Below are 18,287 nucleotides of genomic sequence, written 5' to 3'. Positions count from 1 at the left end.
CATGCACACACACATGCACACACACACACCCGCACACCCACACGCACACACCCACACGCACGCACACACCCACACGCACACACACACACACCCGCACACACACACACCCGCACACGCACGCGCGCACACACCCGCACACACACACACACACACACACGCACACCCACACGCGCACACACACGCACGCGCACACACACCCGCACACACACACACCCGCACACACACACACACGCACCCACACACACACCCGCACCCACACACACACACACGCACCCACACACACGCACACACACGCACCCACACACACACCCGCACCCACACACACAAACACGCACACACACACACGCACCCACACACACGCACACACACACGCACCCACACACACGCACACCCACACGCGCGCACACACGCACGCGCGCACACACGCACATTCCCCGCACGCCTGGGTTCCTAGCGCCAGGGCAGTGGCTGCCCACCAGAGGATTTGCTGTTTCTCTCCACACGCCGCCGCTTTTATTCACTCTTGTGGCCGAGCCGAACGAGGCAGAGTCTCGGATCCACAGGTGTCCGCGGCCCGGCTCGTCCATCGCCGGGAGGGGGCGGGGGGGGCCGTCGGGGCAGGAGGCGGCTTCGGGGACTCAGCGCCGGGGGGTTCGGCGCGCGCCGGGGGGCGGCCGGGCCCGCACTTTGCTCCGCAGCGTGGAGAGGGTTCGCTTGAGGCAGGCGAGGAGCCGCCTGAGACACGGGGCTCTGCTCCTCGCCGGGGAGGGCGGCCTCGGGCCGGAGGCCTGCGGGGGGGAGCCCTCGGGGCTGCCCGGTGCTACCGGCCCCGCTGGCGAAAGCCCGGTCGTGCTGGTGGCCACGGACACCGTCGTCGGGAGCCTGCCGGGAGCCTTTCTCCCCTTCCCGCCCCGCGCCCGTCTGCCGGCGGGCAGGAGCCACATCACCGGCACGCCGAGGCTGGACGCGGGGCCCGCGTCTCCCGGAGCCCCGCGCGGGGGGACCCCAGGGGGTCTTCTGGGCGAGTCGGCCCCGGCCGAGCCGGCGGGTCTCCGGCGCCGCTTCTTGCACCTGCGGCAGACTCGGGCGCGGGGCTGGTCCCTGCAGACACCGGGAGGCGCCGTCCCGTGGAGCCCGGGTGGAGCCGCCGCGTCCCGGAGGCCAAGCAGCTCCCCCGAGACTTGAGTCCCCCGCGATTTGTGACTCCCCGCTGCTCCGGGGGGCGGGCCGGCCGAGACGTGTCCTGCCCCGGGCCTGGCGCTGCTCAGCACCTCCATCAGGCGCCGGAGCTGCAGGTGGTGCGCGACCTGCCCGGCGACCAGCGCGGCGAGGGTGGCGCTTGTGCGCTGCCAGGAGCCGGGGGGCTCGGGGGCAGCCTGGGGGTCTGGGCTCCTGGGCAGAGCTGCACGGTCTTGGCCTGCCCCTCTCCCCGGCCTCAGGCCTTCTCCGGAGACCCCCTTCCTCTCCACGTGCAGCTCCAGCGTCTCCCCGCTCCCTGCGGCGCCGGCCGCGCTCCGGGGGACGTGGAGAGTCGCCGTGAGCGTCTGCTCTGTCCCGTCGGGCCCCGGAGGGGGCGATGTCGGAGCCGCCCCCGCCCGCAGGTCACAGGGCTCGGGGCTCGCCCGGCTGCCTGCCGCTCCATCGCTGCCGCCCGTCCCCGGCGTTGGGGGGCGCCGGGAGCCCGAGGAGCCGGCGCTTTGCCCCTGGGTCTGCCACGCTGGGCGATGGGCTGGGGGTTCCCCCCCTCTCGCGGCCCCCGGATACTTCCGGGAGTACAACCGGGCCAGCTGCCGCCTTGTGTCCGCGGGCAGGGCCGGTGCCTCCATCCCCCTCTCGGCGGGGGCCCCGGGAGGCCGGTGACCGGACTGAGCCTTCCAGGAGGGCGGCGAGAGATCCGGCGCCACGCCCCCGCCGTGCGGAGGAGACAGCCGGCCGCTCTGCCCCGGGACGGGCGCCGTGAACTCCCCCTGGGAATCCTGCACCCTCCGGGGCAGCCCCCATCTCTGCTGCACCTGCAGCTTGACCAGGTGGAGCTCCAGCCGCTTCCTGGTGTCTCTCCGCAGGAAGCGCAGCTCCCCGCGGCGGAGAACCACCTCGACCCGGGGCCTCCAGGCGCAGGGCGGGGGCCCCGGGGCCCGGCTGCCCCCCCGGGCCTTCCACGGGGCGTCGGGCCTCCCCCGCTCCTGCGTGGCCAGCAGGAGATCGGTCTCCATCTCTCCGGGCTCCGGGCCAGCTCTCCGGGCTGGGACGGGGGGAGGCGGCTTTGCCGGCGGCTCTGGGGCCGGGGGGGGCAGCCCCCATCGCGTGGCGAGCTGCATTCGCCTTCCGGGGGGGCTGAGAGGTGGGGCTGGGGCCTGCCCCCTCGCTGGGGATGCTGCCGCCCCGCCCTCCCCCGGCTCTCCAGGGGGCTGGGGCGGCCAGGCCAGGATGGGCTCTCCGGGAAAGGCGGCGCTTCTGTGCGACTCGCCCACCAGCCGCGGAAACGCCTTTCTTTGGATCTCCAGGCATTTCTGGGCCACGTGGCCCTGCAACTTGGCCGCCACCGTGGACACGCGCCTGGCCGGGCTGGGGTCAGGGGCTGGCACAGCCCTGGGGGCCTTTGGGGGCGGGGGCCCCGTGGGGCAGACACAGGGCTCCTGGCTCCCTTGGCCGCGTCGGGGTCTAGAGTCGGCTCTCGGGGGCGGGGGGAGCTGTGCTGGACATCCACGGGTGGGCGGAGCTGGGAGCAAGTCCCACGGCTGCTCGGTGTCCCGCCCCCCCAGCACTGGCTGCCCCGGGGTGGGGGGTTGTGGTGCTGGAGGCAGGAGAGGCCTGGGGGGCTTCCGGGGGGCTGGGAAGTCCTGCTCTTGCTGGGTTCTCCCTGTGCGCCCAGGATGCTCCAGCTCCTCCCACGCAGGACGGTCCGGCTCCTCCCACGCAGCACGGCCCGGGCGGGGCACCCTGCTCGGGACGAACATCTCCGCGGGGTGTCCCTCCGGCGGGGGCCCAGCGGGGCGGCTGGGGGCCACCTGGGCCAGCGACTCCGTGGACAGGGTGAGCGCTCCCGGCTGGCTCGCCAGGTGCTCGTGGCGGAGGCTGGAGTCGAAGGCAGGGGCCGACGGCTGGGCCCGACCCGCGGGCTGCTCCGGCTGGTCTCGCCGGCTCGGGACACGAGGCCTGGGGAGAGGCGGGGGTGGGGTGGGACGCGAGGGGCCTTCCCAGCCCACGACAGACACGGTCTCCCCCGCGCGGCAGAGGGACAGCGACCAGCGCTGGGAGGCTTCGCGCAGGGCAACGCAGCTGGACCCGCAGGGGACGGAGGAGCTGGAGTCCCAGGAGGAAGAGGAGAGTGAGCTCCCGGCGAGCGTGCTCACGCTGGGCCTGCGGGAGAGAGCAGATGGGCAGAGGGGAGGCGGCGTGTGGGTGGAGGGGGCTCAGGGGGGTGGCACCCCACACGCTTCCCCACGGCAATCAGCTGGGTAACAGCACTGAGAGGGGAAGTGGCAGCACTGGGTCTATAACCTTCCCCCAGGCACACGTACAGCCCCTAGCACACGGGCCTAGCGTGGCTGGGGGCCTCGTGCGATTCTAATAGAAAGATTGGCTAATAAAAAGTGTGTGTGTGTGTGTGTGTGTGTGAGACACACACACACACACACACACACACACACACAACCTACTACTGCTACCAGTCAATGGAGTTTCTCCCTCGGGGGAGGTCTGTGCGATGGGCCTGAACGTCCTGGGTTCGACCCCAGCTGATGCGCCATGGCTGGGGCGTGTCATGGGATGTGCCGCTGTTCCTAGCAGCCCCTCTCTGTCACCAGCTCCCTGGCTTTCTCTGCCCAGCCTGCTCCTGCCCAGCTGGGCCGGCCTGCCATCCCTTCCCGGCGCTGGGCTCTTCCTCCAGAGGCAGCCTGTGGTGTGCCTAGCCCGCCTGGCCACCTCCCCTGCCAGTGCGGTGAGGCAGACACCCCCTCGGGCTGCCGCACGGTCGGTTTCTGTCGCGGGGAGCAGGGGAAGGCTCCAGACAGCCGCCTGCCGGGGACGTTGCTGTGCGGACGGGTTGGATCCGCTCCCAGCCCTCGCCTGTGTCTTTGCCTTGCACTGCGGATGGGCCCTCAGGGGTCCCTGGCCGGGGAAGCGAAAGCCTCTTAGGGGCTTTTCCCTGCTATCTTAGGATCCGGGAGTGTCTGGTTTTCCCTGCCCCCTCCCCTCTGCATTCGCTCCCCCACCATCCCCCCAACAGCCCCGAGTCTGGTGCCCCCCTGCATTGCCTTACGGTATCAGCACTTCCTCCAGGTGCCTGGCCACGTCCTGGATCCTCTCCTCCACGAGCCGGAGGCCGTGAGCCAGGGTGAGCGTCTCCAGCGGCACGTGGCAGCTGGGGACAGAGAGAGCAGAGCGCTGAGGGCAGGCCCGGCCGCAGACCCGCACTTATCCGGGGCGGCTCTGAAAGTCTCCTGTCCCTTCTGCAGGGAGGTAGAGTCGAGCCTGGCTGGTGCTGGCGAGGGGGTGGCTGGACTGGGAGGTGAGCCCGGGCTAGTGCCGACAAGGTGAGCACGTACCCTGCTGGCAGCATGGCTCCTGTCCCTGCGACAGCAGAGTGTTAGCATCGAGGATAACGGCCTACTACCGCTACCAAGTAATGGAGCCACCTCTGCTTTCTGCTGCAGGGATGAGGGTCCCGGTTTGAAATGCTGCTGGGAAGGGGCGTTACGCAAAGCTGCCCTGTCCCCTCACCCTGAACGGTCTGCGGCCTCGCCCTGCCCACGGTGCCAGAAAGGCCTCTCCGCCGCACGCCCCTGTGTGCACGGGACTGCTCCCATGAGGCATTTTCTCCCCCCTTGGCAAGGGAACATGGGCCAGTCCAGTCCACACAATCTACCCCCCTCTCATTGGCGGCATGGTGCGAGAGGATGGGAATGAACCACTGTGCGGTGCCTGGGGGGGGTTGGAGATGGCTCCTGGGAACGATTCCCGAGGAGATAACGGCTCCCCTGGCCCATCGGTCAGGGCGGAGAGGGGCTGGGTGGGGGGAAATGCAGGAGGCCAGTCCAGAGGAGGGGCCTGGCCCAGGCAGGGTTTTGGGGGGGCCTTGCTCACCATGTCCCTGGGGATTGACAAGCCCCCTCCAGCTGGTCCTCACAGCATCCGGAAGCTGCCAGAAGTGAGACATAGAGAGACACTGGGCGGCCTGGAGACCTGGCTCTCCCGAACCCCATGGTCTGGGGCAGCCTGTCACTGGAGCCCAGCCAGAGCCCTGGCACCACTCCAGGCACGGAGGGACCAGACCCGCTCTGCGTGGCATGGGGCCCACGTCGGCCACCACAGCTGGGGGGTCGGGGTCCTTACCCTTCAGCGCCTGTCGGGGTCTGCGCCTCGTCCTCCTCGGCGGGGCCTGCCACACGCAGAGAGAAAGCAGCCAGGTCAGGAGCGAGGCAGTGAGGCTGGGCGGGCAGTGAGCCCTGCGCCAGGGGAGAGCCACGGGGCCCTGGGCAGTGGGCCCTAGTGGGAAGTGCTGCACCAGGGCCCAGCATGGCCGCCTGCAGCCGACACAGGGCACCCAGCACAACCGCACGGGCTGCCACGGACAATCCAGGGCCTGGAGAAGCAGCCACTGCGGGTGCCCAGAGCCGGCGGCATTTCTAAGCCTTGCAGGAGGGAGCCGGCAGAGAACCCTTCGGGCCAGTGGGGCTGGGGCGGGGCCAGGCCGGGTGAGTCCAGCTGGAAGGGGGCCTGTGACTCAGGTGTGAGGGTGCAGTTGGGGTCCCCCGATTCTGCACCCCCGGAGCAGCCAGAACAGTCTCCAGCAGCCAGCGGAACAGAGAGGGGGTTCTTGATTTTCCAGAATACAGCCCAGCACAGGCGTGAGGTGGCATTGGGGGGGGGGGGGCTGGGATGCCCCAGACCCCTGAAGGCAGGTGCCTGGGGCCCTCGTCTCCAAGCCCCCTCCCTAGGCGGCTCCAGCATGTTTCCAGCTCCAGGCTAACTCTTCCTCCCCCCACGTACTTCCTTTGTGCCCCCCCCCTCAGAACCAGTCAGGGCAGTGTCTGGCCCCCCTGCTGGGCCGTGCTCAGGGCCAGGGCCGGTAGGGGGCAGCCCAAGCCTAGCAACCAGCAAGATGCCCCCCAACATCACATGGGGCTGGAGAGAGGCGGCTGCAGCATAAGCACCGTGTGCGGGAAAAGGCTTTCTTTCTCCACTCTAGACCGACAAAGTGCTGAGTCGGCAAAACACGGCGGCCATTTTTATGCAAATTAGGCCTGGGATATTTAAATCCCTGCCTCGTTTGCAGTGTCAACCTGCCTACTCTGCATCCCTCTGCCGGCAGTCTAGACACACCCGCAGGGATCAGTGACTGGCGGAAGACAGGGACCGGGAGGGGGGGGGGGGATGGAGACGGGGGGGGCTATGGGGGGGGGAATGCAGAGAGGCAAACAGCAGGTCCCAGGGATCTGTCTGGAGCCAGGGCTGCCCACCAGACTCCGAATCCATCCAGCCGAGGGGGGCGCAGGGAAGCGGTTGAATGTGCAGCCCAGTCGGTTCCACCCAACGCTGAGTGCGCTCGGGGGTGACTCCGCGCTGGGCGGTACGGCAACGCGGTGTGTTCGGATGGGCCCCGTTCGCCACATCCTCTCTCCGGGGCTCGCTGTAGCACCGCCCTGTCCTCAGCACGAGTCGCCCGCCGGCCGCCTCGGGTCACTAGTCCATCTGCTGCAGCCTGAGATTTGCTGCCCAGCCATAGACACTAGTGAGCAGGCCGGTTATCTGACGTCAGCATCTGGCCCTGGAGCGGCCGCGGGAATCCTGCCCCAGCCCTGGCGTCTGGCACTAGGGCAGATGTCGATAACGGCAGAGGGCTCCGAGGAGCCCTACGAATGCCCGAAGGGACAGGAAACCTGCCTTCCAGGGCGAGACTCTAGGCGCTCGGTCTGCAGCTGAAAGAGGTCAAAGAGGTTCCGGGGAGGTCTGATTAAAAGTCTTTACACACCGCAAGGGGACTGGAGAATTACAACTGGGCTGCTCAGCCCTGCAGAGCAAGGTCCAACATGGCCCAAGGGCCGGAAGCTGAAGCCAGACAAAGCGGACTAGAACCAAGGGGTTGATTTTTAACAGGCAGAGTAATTAACCATGGGAATCATTTACCAGGGGTCGCGGGGGATTCTCCATAGCAGGCCATTTTTAAAAGCAAGACTGGGCATGTCGATAATCGCCCTGCTCTGGGAATTATCTGGGGGAGTGTTTTAGCAGGTGCCACGCCGGGGATCAGACTGGGAGTTCACCGGGGGCCCCTCTGTCCTTAGGATCAGAGAACCATAGAGCTGGAAGAGACCTCAGGAGGCATCGAGTCCAGCCCCCTGCCCCAGGCAGGACCAATCCAACTCAATCAACCCAGCCAGGGCTTGGTCCAGCCGAGACTTAAACACCTCTAGGGATGGAGACTCCACCACCTCCCTAAGGAACCCATCCCAGGGCTTCTCACCCGCCTAGTTAAATAGGACTCTGAAAAACGACACTTTCCAAAAGTCAGGGTTTGGCCAAACGTGTCATCTCAGCCAAAAATGAAATCAGGTTTATTTGTTGGGACCCATTTTCCATTAACCCTTTAAATTGCCTGGAACTATATTCCTGTCCTTGAATTCTTTACTGATAGAATCCCAGCCCAGCTTCTCCGGTATTTTTGACTACCAGGCCTATCGAAACCCGGGTCAATCGCTTGTCCTTGTTTGAATATTGACACAACTTTGGCCCTTTCTCAGTCTCCTGGAATTCCCTCTGGAACCCCAGATGTAGTAAAAATTCACCCCCCTGGGCCATGGACCGCCTGAGCCAGCTCTTTCAGGACTCTTGGGTGTCGACAATCCAGGCCTGCTGGTTTCAAAACCCTTCTGGCTGGTTCCTGCATCCAGCCTCCCCACCTTCCCTCTTACCTCCGGTCTGGCGAGCCTCATCGCGGCGTAGAAGGCGAGAAACAGCAGCGCGGGTCTCAGGACCGGCAGGCAGGAGGCGGAGTTCAGATGGAGGAGGAGGGAACTCACGCCCCCCATCGCAGACAGAGCGTCAGAGACACGCTCAAGCCTGCAACAAGGAGCCAGGCTCCGTCTGATGCTCTGGCATCGGGCAGGCGCTGATGTCGCCTCTCGAGGTCAGAATGGGGCTGCCCCCCGTCATCTCCCCCAGCCTGTGAGCTGTCACTGCTGTGATTGGCTCAGGAGAGGGGGCGGGGCAGCGCCCCAAGGGAGCTGAGCTGCTGAGCTCAGAGCAGGGCAGGAGAGAGGCTGTCGGGCTCCCAGGGAAACCCTGGGTCTCTCTGGCCCTCGAGTCCCTGGGCAAAGGAACTTTCCCTGCTTGGGGGACTCACAGACCCTGTGACTCAGGCAGAGTCTCCTGGCCTGGGGCGAGACGCAGCCCTGACCTGAGTCCCCTGGAGCTCTGAGGGCAGAGCAATGAGCCTGGCACTGCCAGCCCAGCAGTCCAGACCAGGAGCTCCCCCACCCCACCCCCAAATCATGCCATTGGCTTCAGAATGGGGGGAAAGAAAACGCATCTCGGCTCCAGGATGCTTCATGTGCCTGCTGGGGTCTGAGCCTGGAGGGGCTTTTGCAACTTCTCTTTGCAACCAACAGGGCCTGAGACTGGCTATAAAATAAAATAAAGCCGAGGTTCTCCCATATCACGGGATCGTAACAATCCTCATTCCTTATCTAACGCTTCCCAGCAGCAGTTTTTAACACATTTTACAAAGGAGGTCGGTAGCGTTGATGAGGGGAAACTGAGGCACCACACAGGGCAGTGACTTGCTCAAGGCTGCCCATCAGGACAGTAGCAGAGCCAGGACCAGCACCTCAGAGCGTGGACCTCGGGGGACTATCAACTGGCCACGGCGCATGCAAGGCGAGAGGTCACAGTCACTACACTGCTGTGGGGCGGGGGGTGGGGGGTATTTCAGGCTCTTCCCATGGCAGTGTGGAAGTTACACGCGTGGCCCTGTGACCTGAGAGGCTGCTGGCTCAGGGGTGTCATTATGAACATGAGTTCCTCGCGGGGGTGTATCTGAGTTCCTGTCAGGCCTCAGCACGAGTTACCTGCCCCATCTCCCCATGTCCCTGTGGGGAAGAGGACAAGCCCCTGACAGCCAGGCAGCGTGCTGACACACTGCGATGGTCAGGAAGCCTTTGACAAGGTCCCTCCCCAAAAGCTCTTGAGCAAAGGGAGCTGACCTGGGATAAGGGGACGGTTCTCTCCCGGGCTGGTCACCGGTTAGAAGACAGGAAACAAGGGGTAGGAAGAAATGGGCAGTTTTCAGAGTGGACAGAGGTAACTAGAGGGATCCCACAGGGGTCTGTGCTGGACCAACCCTGCTCAAGCTGTTTATAAATGGGCTGGAGAAAGGGGTTAGCAGAGACGTGGCAAAAGCTGTAGATGCTCTAAAACTGCTCATGGTAGTTGAGTCCAAAGTAGACTGCAAAGAGCTACAAAGGGACCTCACAGAACTGGGACCCAGAATGGCAGATGAAATTCCGTGTTGATAAATGCAAAGTAACGCACATTGGGAAGCAAAACTCCAAAGTACGTCTCAAAGGCTGGGGTCCACGTTAGCTGTGACCATGCGAGAGACAGATCTTGGAGTCACTGTGGAAAGCTCTTTGAAACTATCCACTCAATGTGCAGCAACAGCCGATAAAGCAGTGGTCCCCAACCATTTGAGATTGCCGGGCACCAGGGGGCGTGGCCATTCGCCCACCGGGCGCCAGAGGGCGGGGACACTTGCACGCCCGGGGGTGGGGCTCCCCCATAGCCGCGTGCCCAGGGGCGGGGCCCCCCCAAGTGCCACGCGCCCGGGGCCGGCGCTCCCCCCCCAAGCACCGCACGCCCAGAGTCTGGGCAGCCAATCCACGGTGCTCCTGGGGCCAGCTCCGGTACCATGCATGCACCACGTGCCTGTGGCAAGGCCAGCTCTGAGGACTTGGCGGGCGCACACAAATGCCCCCACGGACGCCATGGTGCCCACGAGCACTGTGTTGGGGACCACTGCGATAAAGCAAACTGCATGGGTATGTCTACACTAGTCCTCTAGTTCGAACTAGGGGGCTAGTGTAGGCATACCCCTGTGACGGCGCGTTGGGGGTCCCCCGTCTCCTGCACCCCAAAATGGCACAAACAGACTGCACCAGCCAGTGGAATTGAGGGTGGTTTATTGCTCCTCCAGGATACAGCACAGCACAGATGTAATCTGGTTACAGGAACTGGGGCTAAGAGGCCTCAGTGCTCCCCTTGAGATAGAGGAGTCCCAGCCCCCCTCCCCAGCTCCTTCTCCCCTGCTTTCCAGACAGGAACTAACTAACTCTCCTCCAGCCCTGCCCCCCAGCCAGGGCAGCATTCCACCTTCCTTTGTTCCTCTCCATGGGGGGTGTCTGGCCATACTGGATTGCATAGTGACTCATCCTGTTTTGCTGGGTCGTGGTACCCACGGCAGCCAGTGGGGGTTACCCCAGAGCCAGCAGCATAGAAACCAGCCAGGTACCCCCACTACATCACAACCCCATGATGGGAATCATTAGGAAAGGGATAGGGAAGGAGACAGAGAAATCATATTGCCTAGATAAATGCATGGTACGCCCACATCTTGAATACTGTATACAGATGCAGTCACACCATATCAGAACAGATATATTGGCATTGGAAAAGGTTGAGAAAAGGATAATACAAATAATTAGGTTAGGGCCACGTTTCTCAAACTGTGGGTTCCAACCTGCCAGGCGGTCGCGATCAACTTAGAGGGGAGTCGCGGAATCACAACGTTTGAGAACCCCTGGGTTAGGGGTATGGAACACCTTCCGAATGAGGAGAGATAAATAAGACAGACGTTTCTCAGCTTGGAAAAGAGATGCCTAAGGGGGGATAGGATAAAGGTCTATAAAATCATGACTGAGAAAGTAAACAAGGAAGTGTTCTTTGCTTCTTTTCGTACCATAAGAACTAGAGGTCACCAAATTAAATTAATAGGCAGCAAGTTTAAAATGAACTTCAGTCAGTGCCCAGTCAACCTGTGGAACTCCTTGCCAGAGGATGTTGTAAAGGCCAAATCTACCTGTGATGTCATAATGCTGCTCAGTTCTCCAGTCTTCCGTGGAGTCTGCATGGACAGGCAGGGCAGACGTCACACGGTGAGCTGGCCCAGCCGGAGCCCCTGTGTTCAGACAGAGAGGGGTTCTGGGGGGAGAGGAGTCAGGCAGCCGTCCAGCCTTTCCATCTCTAGGATGATTCTGTCACTTGCTCCAGGGGCAGCTCGCCGGATCCATGACCAGTGTCTGACAGGAAGCGTGGCCTCTTCTCAGTGATGGAGGGTTATTCCCCAGGCTTTCAGGGCACCCGTCTGTTTCTAGGCGTCTTTGCAGGTTCTGGGTTTGTACAGAAAAAAGGGCCCGAAAAATCAACGGTGGAGATCCAACATTTGAGAACAGGCCGGCCACTGCCGGGTTCTTCCCATGCACCGAGTAGCCCCCAGGCGTCACTGGCGAGCCGTGTGTGACGTGGGTTCTACCCAGGGCAGCCCTGTGGAGCTGTTAGTCTCTGCGATGTCACAGGCCTGCTCCGTTTTAGCGTTACAGGCGAACCTGGCGACCCCGCAGACGTTGCCCTTGTTTCCCGTTGTGCGTGCGGCTCCTTTGCCCCTGGACGTCACTTTGGCCCCATCAGCGCAAGAGCATGAAGCATTCGGAGGGACGAGGCCTGGCTCGGGGAGGGCTTCCCAAACGCACTGCCCGATACCGTCAGCAGCGAGGCCGGGCAACGGGGCCCCAATGCAGGGGTCACGTTTGCTGCCTTCACGGCCTCCCTTGGCAAGCTCTACTGCCTGAGATGGGCCACACCCCCGCTCCTTTTCGGGGTGTCTGCAGCAGGGCCTGTCGGCCTGCCCCCTTCACAGCGTCAGCCGGGCCAGTGGGAGCTGCAGCAGAAATGCCCTTTGCCTGTTTCCCGTCGGTTCCCAGAACACCCTGGAGTTTGGGATCTTGCCCTGCAGGGAGCGTGAGCCGGGGGTAGGGGTAGGAATTCCTGCCCAACGAGCCAGACTCCTTGTTTGGAAAGTCGCCGGCCAGCCCGGCGCCCTGCGAATCCCTGGGGAGTCGCTCAGGGGAAGAGCTAACTCCCTGGCCCTGAAACCCCCAGAGAGCCCCGTGTTTGGGTGCTGATTGACCCCAGCAGACTCCAGAGATCCCCTCCCGATACGGGATTTCTTACCGGCCCAAGAGCCTGCTTTGGAAAGCTCCCTCCCCCGCTCCTGTGCTCTCCTTTTCCCTCCCCCAGGCCGGGTGGCTCACGGCCAGGCTGAATTCCCTCCCTGGTTTTCTTAGCAGCTTCCAGTTGTTCAGTGGTTTCCCCTTCGCCTTAATGCTCCCCCATTGTCTGTCCCCGGCTGTGCCCCGCTGGGTGCTTAGAGCCGTCTCCTCTCCTTGGGGGGTGGCCCCTGGCTGGCTGGTTGTGTCACCTCCCTGTAGCCCGGGGCCCAGTTGTCCGCACACCAGCTCTCAAAGGGGGGGGGGGGCGAACACCAGACTTTCCTCCCCCCCCAGTTTCCCAAATCCCTCTCTGCAGTGACAAAGCCTTTCCCTCGCGCAGAGGCAGCCCCCCCCTCGCTGCTGCTGGGTTAGATCAGGCCCGTGTGTCGGGGGGCAGCAGAACCCGTCGGACCGGCCCGCGGAACGAGGCCTGGGGGTTCCCTGCTCACCGCCCTGGCAACCCCCCCTCGCTGCTGCTGGGTTAGATCAGGCCCGTGTGTCGGGGGGCAGCAGAACCCGTCGGACCGGCCCGCGGAACGAGGCCTGGGGGTTCCCTGCTCACCGCCCTGGCAACCCCCCCTCGCTGCTGCTGGGTTAGATCAGGCCCGTGTGTTGGGGGGCAGCAGAACCCGTCGAACCGGCCCGCGGAACGAGGCCTGGGGGTTCCCTGCTCACCGCCCTGGCAACCCCCCCTCGCTGCTGCTGGGTTAGATCAGGCCCGTGTGTCGGGGGGCAGCAGAACCCGTCGGACCGGCCCGCGGAACGAGGCCTGGGGGTTCCCTGCTCATCGCCGTGGCAACGCCCATCAGCATCAGCCCAAGGTCGAAACTGACCGACTGACACAAGCGGATGCCCGGGGGGGGGGGGGGGGGGGAAGTGGCAGGTCTCTGGGGCGGCCCAGGTGGCTGGATCTGACCCAGGCCTGCCCTGCTGGGGCCGCAGGCTCTCGGGGGGCCTGGCCACATGATCCAGATGGGCACCACTCAGCGCTCACCGCCCCGCTCGAGGAGGGGCCCAGCCTGCCCCCCTCCCCGGCCGGCTGCGGGAGGGGCACCGGACCCCCTGGGCCGTGTCAGAGAGCGGGAGGGACGGCAGCCTCCAAGGGGACTCAGGCTTCCCCACAGGGTGCCAAGCGCTGGGCTGCTCTGAGCCCTCCTCCCCTCGTGCCTGGGCACAGCCCTGCCCAGAGCCCTGTGGGACAGGGCCCCCCAGGGGACACTCCCAAGGGGTCACAGCAGGGGAACATTGGAGCCTTGTGCAGAATGGCCACAGAGGGCTGGCGAGCCAGCGGCTCCCAGGGGTGAGCCCATCTCTACCCAAGGGGGACATTCTCCTTCGCCGGGTAACCCCACCGCTGCCCACGCGGGGCGGCTCACCCCTTCCCCGGCAGCAGTGGGTGCTGGCCGGCTGTGTTCTCCGGAAGCCAGGCACTTGGGTGGTCCCCCAGGAGAGGTTCAAGTGATGAGCAGAGCGCCCACAGCCGGCAGCAGGGGGTTATCCAGGTGGTGCACATCTGCACATGCCTCGGTGCACAGAACAAACTTTATTCCGCACATGTATGGAAAAATGAGAGGGAACATTGCTGGCCAGTGTCCCAGGCAGGATGCAGGCCGGCTGGACTCTAGGCTGGGCCTGTCTTGAGCATTTCTCCGTGGGCGGCGTGTTTGTGAGAACCCAGCACCTTGGACAGCAGCAGCCTGTGACCCGCACTGCGGGGACTCTCCTCTGGACAGCCGTGCACAGGGTGACTGAGCTGCAGCCGCAGGGCTGTGCTGGCTCAGGGCGTGTGTGGCCGGGAGGAGGGGGAGGGAAGGGCCAGGCGGGGCTGGGTGCGGCTGCACTGCGCTCTGCGCTCGGGGCTGCCAGTCCCAGCCTCGTGGGCTCCGTGGGCCCCAGCCCAGGCGTGAGCGTCCCCACGGCTTTGTGCACCTGTGTGCGATGGCCGGGTCACACGGCCGGGCCGGCAGGGCGGTGGGTATCACAGGCAGGGGGAGGCTCTGCCTTCCCAAACCGCCAGCCTGGCCCCCTAGACTCCGCCCCCAGAACCCGACTGTGGATGTACGGGGGGGGGGGGAGTGTTGCTGCCCCCAAGCGCCCCACCCCCGAGCTCCAGGACCGGGGAGGCTGGAGACGTGCACCACTCCACCTCCCCATGATGTGGGGGTGTGGCCGGCTCGGCTCCCGTGGGGGTGGGGTCTGGACAGAAGGGGCGGGGCTAGGAGCAGGCTGGGGGTAGGTTGGGGGGTTGCCTCCCCCAGCCCTGCCTTCCCCCAGCGCCCACGTGTGCGAGCACGTTCGTCCTGCACCGCACAGACCTGCCTCGGCTCGGCCTGCGTCCCACTGCTCCGGGCAGGGCGGGAAGGGACGCGGGCTCTGGCCATGGCAGGGTCCTGGGACCGGGGTCAGGACGCCCGCTGGCCTCAGTCTGGCTGATCCGGGTGTGATGGAAGGGGGGTTTGGGCTCCAACCTGGATCCGAGCCTGAGCCTCTCCCGCAGGGCAGACACCCCGAAGGGGCAGCCCAGGTCCCCTGGCGGAGGGGTCACACGGAGGGGGGTGGGGAGGCCTTTGGCCATGGGACAGATCAGCTGTAGGAGAGGTGGGCGGCGGCTGCTCCGATACCGACATCGGGGGCCACAGTCTTTGACCTACGAGGCGTGAGAGGAGCCGCAGGCTGCCCTGAACGGTGTGGGTCAGACCCGACCCCCCCACGGGCCAGTTCCTGCCCAGCTGGTCTCGCCACCTGGAAACGTCTCGCCGCCGGCGTTATGCTCATAAGGAGCACACAGGATCTTTTCAGGGGGATAAGACAACACGCCACATTTATTGATAATACAACAAAGTAGCATATGCATTGACACACACACACACACACACACACACACACACACACACACACACACACACACACACACACACACCCCCCCCTGCTGATGGAATAGTTACCCGTCTGTTGCTCTGCCCAGTCTATTGGCCAGATAGGTCAGGTGCGACGTTCATGTCAGTCCGGATCTTAGCAAGACAGCACCGGAGGACCCATACAAGACACCCCATCCTTTATAGGACTTTCCTTCCATGCAAGTCTATGCACTTTGCCTTGTCAGACTTTAATCAGTCATTCAGCATCACAATCAATCTTCCTAGGACGTGCTTATTGGGAAGACGTTGTTCTCACAGTCATCTGATCTCAGAGTGCCGATGACCCCTCGGGGGTGTTGTCTTTCCAGCAAAAGTTGTGATTGGTTCCCTGTCAAGGGGTGCTTGCCTCTAGCTTCAGGGTTCGTCCATCTGCCCGGTTAGCCCGCGTCTTTTGAGTTCTTTCACTAAGGCTACGTCGAGACTGCAAGCCTCTTTCGAAAGAGGCTTTTTCGACAGTATCTTTTGAAAAAGCCTCTTTCGAAAAAGAGCGTCTAGACGACAGCCAGTACTTTCGAAAGAGCAAGCCGCTTTTTCGAAAGAGAGCACCCAGGCAGTCTGGATGCTCTTCTGAAAAAGCACAGTTTGCATTACATAGCACCTTTTTCCAAAAGAGCACTTTCGAAAAATGGTGTTATTCCTCGTAAAATGAGGTTTTCCGCGATTGAAAAACTGCCACCTTCTTTCGATTTACTTTCAAAAGTGCGTGGCAGTGTCTAGACACAGGTAAAGATTTTTCAAAAAAAGGGCACTTTTTTTGAAAAATCTCTGTAGTCTAGACACACCCTTAGTTGATCATTATTTGGTGCTTCTGAGTCCTCTGCCTCTCCTCTGACCATGTGAGCATGCCGTGGCCTTGACACTTATCTCTCCTAAAGCATTCTCTCTCTCATTCACACAAACAATACATTTACAGAATTGCAGCATGGAACAAAGGGGACTTCTAGTCACTTTCACAAAGTTACAAAGTCTTTCAACATTAAACTTCTCTCTATCTGCTACACGGCCTTACTAACCCTCACGTCACTCTGGCTGTGTCTAGACTGGCCAGTTTTTCCGGAAAATCAGCTGCTTTTCCGGAAAAACTTGCCAGCTGTCTACACTGGCTGCTTGAATTTCCGCAAGAACACTGATGATCTCATGTAAGATCGTCAGTGATTTTCCAAAAATACTATGCTGCTCCCGTTCGGGCAAAAGTCTTTTTCCGAAAGACTTTTGCGCAAAAGGGCCAGTGTAGACAGCACAGTACTGTTTTCCGCAAAAAAGCCCCGATGACGAAAATGGCGATCGGGACTTTTTTGCGGAAAAGCGCGTCTAGATTGGCCACGAACGCTTTTCCACAAAAAGTGCTTTTCCGGAAAAGCGTCCTGCCAATCTAGACGCGCTTTTCCAAAAATGCTTTTAACGGAAAAGTTTTCCGCTAAAAGCATTTCCGGAAAATCATGCCAGTCTAGACGTAGCCTCTGTGTTAGGCTATTCCATCCCTTCACTTTAACATGCTCACATCAGACAGAGCTGGAGCTAAGATCACAAAGCGGCCTGGCCTTGTGTGAGGCCTACATCTTGGATTTAAGTTGGATCCAATCCTTTTGCTATGGTTGACTTATTAGTTACAAAATTCCATTCCAGTGCTACACGGGCTGGGCTCAGTCAATATTTAACCGGGGCTGGGAACGCCAGGGCCATCTTGTGCCGGTGTGAACCTGCCGGAGTGACCCAAGCGATGGGGATTCATGCCCTGGAGCGCGTCCGTCAGTGGGGCAGAGGGTTTTGCAGAGGCAGCAGGTGAGGGGGGGCGTGGGACCTGCTGAGGGACAGCTGCCGAGCTATTTGTCATCCATTAACAATCGAGTGCAAAGGTTTCTCTCCAGGTAGTGTGTGTGCGGATCTCCCGCCAGGCTCTGGGAGGTGAACAACGGCCCATCTCACCCTGAACAGGATCCTGGGAGAAGACCCTACACGGATGCTGTTGTTACCAAACCTCACCTATTAAAAACACAGAGAATTCAGGGCTTGATCCCCACTGCAGTGGGATTAAAAGAAAACCCAGACTTGGGAAAGTATGGAAATCGCAGTTCAGACACTTGGGCATCCTTAACTCTGACTCCTGATAGACACATCATCCAAACACCCTTAACTCTGCCCACCTCATAGTGACACCAGCTGCCCACTTGTAACTTCACCCTTTCCACAATGGTGCCACCACCTTTAATTCAGACCCCTCTATGTAGCAGCACCACTGGACCACCCTTAACTCTGCCCCCTATAGCAGTGCTACCGACATCCTTCAGCTCTGCCCTCCATGTTGATGCCATCCAAGCACCCTTAACTCTGCCCTCCCCAGAGCAGTGCCAGCCTCCCGCCTGCCCTTCACTCGTTCTCTCGCAGCTTTGTAGCTGGACTCTGTTGGGATCTTTTACAGCCTGTGGTTTGGTCACTGGACGAAAAGACTAGATGGTCTCTGTGCTGTTACCTCTGCCAACCTCCCCTCTCGCCCCCCGTCGGGTAACGGCTGAAGGACGTGGGTGGGGGGATGGTACGTGTGGGAACATCCTCCCCACACTCTGTGGCCAGAGGGCCTGTTGCTCACCAGCCCTCACCGTGTTTAGCAGCCGCAAGTTCACGTCCGCGGATCCCAGGGGATCTGCTGCACGGCCCAGACCCCCCGGCGCTGAGTCTGCCGGGGGAGCGCTGGTGATCTGGGCAGGCGACGCCCCGGGCGATGGGTCACTGGCTGCACTTCGCCCTTGGCCTGGGGACTTGCCGGGGACACGATGTGCAGCCTCTGACGCCCTTGGGCCCGGACCCCCAAGGAACGCCCTGCCCCCGCCCCGGCTGCCCCCGGCCGCTCTTCTCCCAGGACCCCAGCTGGGCACCTGGGGTCCGGCCTGGGCGTCTGCAGCTCATGGGGAAGCGAATTAATGAGCCAGCGGCCGCCCCCTCCCAGCACCTGCCCCCGATGTTGCCACAGAGGGTCCCGAATCGGGGGGGACACACGTGCTAGGAGCCCGGCCCAGAGGTGCTGCCCCTGGCGCTCAGCACCCCGTGGGGAACACCCAGAGCGTGTCCCTTAACGAGCTGGGGGGCCCCCTGATCCCTGCCCCACCCC

The 18,287-nt window shown here is 62.7% G+C and overlaps 1 protein-coding gene across 1 annotated transcript; it reads right to left on the bottom strand.

Moving 5' to 3' along the window:
* Nucleotides 1–490: 490 nt before the first annotated feature.
* Nucleotides 491–8,017, bottom strand: LOC142827534 (uncharacterized). The gene is made up of 4 exons (XM_089776988.1): nt 7,914–8,017; nt 5,335–5,380; nt 4,262–4,363; nt 491–3,360 (listed from the first exon to the last, which is right to left on the bottom strand). The coding sequence occupies exon 4, from the start codon at nt 2,955–2,957 to the stop codon at nt 639–641; it is 2,319 nt and encodes a 772-aa protein (XP_089633114.1). The 5' UTR covers nt 2,958–3,360; nt 4,262–4,363; nt 5,335–5,380; nt 7,914–8,017; the 3' UTR covers nt 491–638.
* Between the last annotated feature and the right edge of the window lie 10,270 nt (nt 8,018–18,287).

This window comes from Pelodiscus sinensis, chromosome 3 (assembly GCF_052426305.1).
Source record: "Pelodiscus sinensis isolate ZL-2025 chromosome 3, ASM5242630v1, whole genome shotgun sequence".
In the NCBI taxonomy this organism is placed as follows: domain Eukaryota; kingdom Metazoa; phylum Chordata; order Testudines; family Trionychidae; genus Pelodiscus; species Pelodiscus sinensis.
Note: the sequence above shows the minus strand (reverse complement) of the source record. Positions and strands in the feature narration are given on the sequence as shown.